This window comes from Sardina pilchardus, chromosome 11 (genome assembly GCF_963854185.1).
Source record: "Sardina pilchardus chromosome 11, fSarPil1.1, whole genome shotgun sequence".
Classification (NCBI taxonomy): Eukaryota; Metazoa; Chordata; class Actinopteri; order Clupeiformes; family Clupeidae; genus Sardina; species Sardina pilchardus.
Genome location: NC_085004.1, coordinates 25,189,865 through 25,195,410, shown reverse-complemented (window position 1 = coordinate 25,195,410; position 5,546 = coordinate 25,189,865). Strand labels below are relative to the sequence as shown.

Sequence of the window (5,546 nt, the reverse complement as noted above, 5' to 3'; positions counted from 1 at the left end):
CCTGTCTGTAGCCCCACACACACGCACACACACACACACACACACACACACACACACACACACACCAACCACCCCTCCCGTACCCCACTGCACGCGCGATGGGGTTCATTTTTAATGATGGGAGTGGTGACAGAGCAGAGAGAGAACCCCCATTGTTTTCAAATGTGCCAAAAAAAACCTTAAGAGGGCCACATCTTCTGTTTGATTTCCTCAGCCTCCTTCCCATCTTCCAAACAGAGCTTCCTCTCACTCAGAGCGCTCAAAACAGCACATCTACATTTCACTTAACTTTCCCAACTCGTGACTCGGTAAACAAAGTTTGGGGGCAAAAAAAAGAAAGGAAAAAAGGAAGAAAGGAAGGGGAGAAGGGAAGGGAAGGGGGGGACTTATCCCTGTTTGTTTATGTCCCCTTATTGTGGCTATTTATAAACAGTCACACAATTCAAAGCGATGGCCCCTTTTGAAAATGTCGTCTGCCTTCATGCTAATTTCAAACGGCATCAGATCTCTCCATTAAGAAACTCTTGGAGTGTGTGTGTGTGTGTGCGCTTATGTGTGTGCGTGTGTGTCAGTGTGTATTTTATGCTTTATGAGGCCATGTAGTTGAAAATGGGTTGAAAATAGAATAAATGAAGCATTGTTGTTTTTTTTCTCCTTTATAAATCTTCAAAGTGAAAGCTTGGGAACAAAGGTTTCTTTCTTTGGCAGGGCCTGTGTGTGAGTGTGTGTGTGTGTGTGTGTGTGTGTGTGTGTGTGTGTGTGTGTGTGTGTGTGTGTGTGTGTGTGTGTGTGTGTGTGTGTGTGTGTGTGTGTGTGTGTGTGTGTGTGTGTGTGTGTGTGTGTATGTGTGTGTGTGTGTGTGTCTGTGTGTGTGTGTGTGTGTGTGTGTGCGTGCACGCGCGCATGTGTTTGAAGCCTGCTCTGCTCTGCTTTCTTTGATAATCGCCTATGGTCTCCTTTCACATTCGCAGACGCTCCCCACCCGAGACACAAGACAGACAAGTGCATTGAAGAACCCAAAAGCACAGACAAGAAGTCCCGTGCCCTTCTCAGGTACGGAACATCTGACATCTGAATTCTGTGGCGTGTGTTGTGAGACTCAAATTTGGACTGGAAATTGACATTTGTCAAAATTCCACATCAGCAAAGCTTTGTGTCTGAACGTTAAATATGTCAGCGTTGTCTCCTCCTCCTCCTCCCCCCCTGCTACAGTAATGGTTTCCTGTGACTGTGTTTTGGGGCAACAGTCCAGATTGGATATTTCCTGTGACATTTGTCTAACTTTACTTTGCTTTCCCCTCCGACCCCCCCCCCCCCCCCGTCTCTCTCAGGCGTCACCATAGCGACCATCACAACCAACAGGGCTGTCAGCGCCACTGTGTCGACGAGAACCTGGAACGGCGAAACCACTACCTGGACCTGGCTGGGATCGAGAACTACACGTCCCGCTTCGGAACAGGTCAGTAACACCGGCACGGGGCGATGACAGAACGGGGCTCGGCGGAACTACTGTAAAACTGACCCGAGCCAAGCGCGTCCAGCATGCGAAAAAACAAGAGCAAGAGGCCAGGTTTTCCTATTATGCCTTTTCTTTTTTAGTGGCCAGCTGCTCTCCAGTGTCAAGTTGCTCTGTTTATTGATTGTGTTTTACTGCGTACCGGGTCAGGATGACAGGACTTAGCCATGGGTAATGAATAAGAGCATTCAGGCCGCGCCAAGAAGGCGTAATGTCTAAAGCAGATACAGACCATTTCGCAGATCAAGGGCCTGTGGCGCTTGTTTAGTGGTCAGTCATAAAAAAGATGGGTTGGTGGCTGCGGTCAGAATGAGACATTCATGTCGAGCTCGGCTTTGCTTTTTAAATCAAAATTGTGGTGTCGTTACTTTCTGCCTTGTCCGGGAAACAGGTCCGGCGGCGGCGACGACGGAGCCAGCCAAGGCCGAGGCAGCGGCGGCGGCGGCAGCAGCAACAGCGGCGGCAGTGTCGGCGTCGCGGACCGCGAACCAGACGCGGTCGCGCTCCCACGAGCCGGAGAACGGCCACGGGCACGGCCACGGCCACCCTCATCACCGGCGCTCCCAGGCGCCAGCGCCCGCCGAGGCCCCGATGCCCACCGCCACCGACGCCCTCTGCTCACGCCCGCCCCGGGGCCACGACTCGTCCGGCAAGCACGGGCTGCGCTCGCCCAAGACCCACGGCCGGACGCCCCCCGCCGCCCAGGTCTCCTCCTCCGGGAGGGTGATGCGGAGCCGAGGTGCCCCTCCGCCAGCGGCGGCACTGCCCAGCCAGACCCCCCCGCACCAGTCCTCGGGCCCCTACCGCCGCCACAAGCAGCGGGTCAAGGACGGCCAGTCGCAGCCGCAGCATCAGCACCAGCACCAGCAGCACCAGCAGCATCAGCCGCAGCAGCAGCAGTACCGGGCGCTGGGGTCCCTGGGGGCCCCGGGCCCCGTGGTGGAGCGGGAGCAGGTGCGCGACCTGCCCAGCGTGGTGCTCTACGAGGGCGGCCTGGCGCAGGTGGTGCAGAGGCACGAGCACCACCACCACCACGAACACCACCACCACTACCACCACTTCTACCAGTCCTGAGTCTCCACACCTAGAACCTCCTCAGGAGGAGGTATCCCTCCAGACATCCACTCCCCCCACTCCACCAGCTCCCCACACACCGCCCCATCCAGGACTGAGATCGTGGACCTTGGAGAGCGCTGCCTCTGTGTGTGTGATGGGGATGGAGAAGTGAAGGAGAGAGAAGTCGGGGCCGACACAGGCCCAGTGGTTTGCGTGAAGGATGAAGGGGCTACTTGGGGGGTTCATTTTCAGTAGGGGTGGGGTGGGGTGGGGTGGGGGGGGTCAGATTGGCAAGGCCCAGAGACTCGGGGTGTGCTGCAGGTTAAGAGTGTTGGTCTTCAGTCGTGTCAGGAGCAAAAAGCCAGCAGAGACTCTGGAGACGAGCGAGACGGAGGCGGAGAAGTGAGGGGAAGGGTGCTGCTCTCCCTCCCTCCCCTGCCGCCCCCCCCCCCTGAGAACACTGCCTTTGTTTCCCAACCCTGTGTGAAGCCATGTCCCTCGCAGAGGCGCAGTGGAGATGGAGCCTCTGCTATAGAACTCGGAGTTGACAAATTATTATGAAGGAAAAAAAAGTATGAAGATGAATGAAATTGAACGCGTATGCGTGTATGTATGTATGAGTGTATGTATGCATGTGTGTGTGTGTGTCTGTGTGTATGTGCGTATAAGGAGTGAATCCTGTGTGTTTATAAACCCACTAAGCTATATGCTGTGGCGCCCCTGTCACCACTGAAGACCACTTGAAAAGCACTTCCATGGTGCAATTGCATTGGAGACACTTTAGTTGTCAAGAGCTAGTTGATGGACAGGACATCATTCACTCGCACATGCAATACAGGACATGTCTTTTGAGGGAAACGAAAGGAAATCGCTGAGTTCCGTAAGTCATAATAGGATATCCTAATCAGCTGCTACCTCTAGTATTATTGTAATTGTTGGTATTAAATTTATTGTTACTATCCAGATGTTTTCAGATCTTTTTTTTTCTAAGTATTCCACCTGTCTGCAGTTAAGTCGTGTTTAAAACCTCACCCATAATCTCTACATATTTGTATGTTCTTGTTAAACAGTAGCTAAACTGTATGTCCACATGTAAGCTTTATAGATGTGATATATTTTTATCCATACTCTGAAGCTATGTTTTATTAATATTGTTTTATGGTTCCTCCTCCCAAGCCCAGTGTTTCACTGTAAAACCTGTATTTCTTTAAGACCACTATGTTAGAGATAGAACAGTGCTGGGGTCAGTTTGGTGGAGGTCACTGTTCTCCACAGAGTGGTTGTGCACAGGAAAGCTGGAAGATAATGGTGTCTGTTTGTCTTCCTTAGTGCTTCAGAGTGTTCAACAAAAATGTGCTTGTACCCATCCCGTTCTGTTCTAACAAAATGGCTACCCATCATCCCCCCTGCCCCTCCCCTCATGTAATATTGTAGTGCCTTTCATCCCATGTGAAGTTAGAGGGCTGCCTCGTGGCAAAATGTGTTCATTTTCATCTTTTGGCGAGCTCGGACCTGATTTAAAAATCCTGGTGAAACTACACCAAAGTTGTAACTTGGATGTGGCTAGTGCAGGCTGTGTCTATGAGAATGCTCCCCCAGTCTGGGGTCGTGTGCTGGGCTAGGCCTGTGGCAGCGCAGCGCCCTGTGTGTATGGCCCTCTCCGCAGCCAAAAGGCAGGTGTCCTGGTGGAGGGTTCTGGTGGTGCAGTGCCGGGGGTGTTTATGGTGGACCAGCCCCCAGCTGTCTCATTCCACTGGTGCTGGATGGCAGGCAGGGCCGGGGATGCAGAGCTTCATCGGGCCCATAACTCAACATGCACAAAGGCTTCCTGTCAGGGGAACTCTGCTCTTCTAATGAGGTCTGCTGAGCCACCGTGTGTGTGTGTGTGTGTGTGTGTGTGTGTTAGTGCCTGTGTGTGTGTGTTAGTGGCTGTGTGTGCGTGCGTGCGTGCGTGCGTGTGTGTGTGTGTGTGTGTGTGCGCACGTGTTGTCTGCGCCTGTCTGTCTGTCTGCCTGTATGCATATGTGGGCCATCATCTCCATGCCTGGTTTGTCACACCCAATTGAAGCAATCCTGGCTGCCTAAGGTCCAGTGGAATGGGGTGGGTTGGGGGGGGGGGGGTGTTAGGGTAAGGGGAGCGGCGTGGTTGTCGGTGGTTGTAAAAAGGGGAACGCGAGGAGAAATAGTGTTGGACTGAGAACACTGCCCATGTTCTTGGGTCTGTCAACAGGTTGGGAGGATTGCGAGTCCAGCTGTGTGAAAATTCAAAGCCAAGTGTCTTAAAAGTTCTCTCTGTGTGGTCCGCTCCCTCTGCGCCGTTCCGTTGGGGGAGAGCTGGAGCCGATCGGTGCTGCTCTCTTTACCTCGGCCAACAGGAATCTGCTGCACACCAGGCCTCTTCTGAGAGCCACACACACACAGGCCGGCGCACACACACACACACACACACACACACTCACAGACTCACACGCACACACACACAATCACACACACAGACTCACACACAGACTCACATGCGCACACACACACACACACACACACTCACGCATTCACAAATACTCCCTCACACCCACCCATACACTCAGGCCCTCCCTCTCTCATGCACATACACAAACACGCACACACACAAACACGCACACACACAAACACACACACACATGGTGTAGTATTCATTCCAGCAGGCACCATCGAGGCTGCCATCCCAGTGGGATTCCAGTTGCTCCCCAGGAGAGACACAGCTGCACCCCATTCCACCGTCCCAACCATCCTCTCCAACCCCTCGAAACCTCCGCTGCCCCCATACCTCCACCGCCCACAGCGGCATCTGCCCCAGGGCGGGGGCATTTGATCCCCCCCTCCCACCGCCAAGCCCCAGCAGCCCCTCTCCAATGGTTGAGGCCGAGTGTGGGGGGCGGAGGGGGTGGTCCTGAATGGTATCTTTGACAAGACTTGTTGACACCCACACCTGCCTCTT

The 5,546-nt window shown here is 53.6% G+C and overlaps 1 protein-coding gene across 1 annotated transcript in view; it reads left to right on the top strand.

The window, feature by feature from the left end:
- The window catches only part of nkd1 (NKD inhibitor of WNT signaling pathway 1), a 32,006-nt gene extending 29,204 nt beyond the window's left edge, over positions 1-2,802 (top strand). Inside the window, exons 8-10 of the mRNA XM_062549341.1 lie at positions 972-1,053; positions 1,332-1,459; positions 1,908-2,802. Coding sequence (XP_062405325.1) covers positions 972-1,053; positions 1,332-1,459; positions 1,908-2,590 — 893 coding nt within the window. The 3' untranslated portion in view covers positions 2,591-2,802. The remainder of the gene's footprint in view (positions 1-971; positions 1,054-1,331; positions 1,460-1,907) is intronic.
- The last annotated feature ends 2,744 nt before the right edge of the window (positions 2,803-5,546 follow it).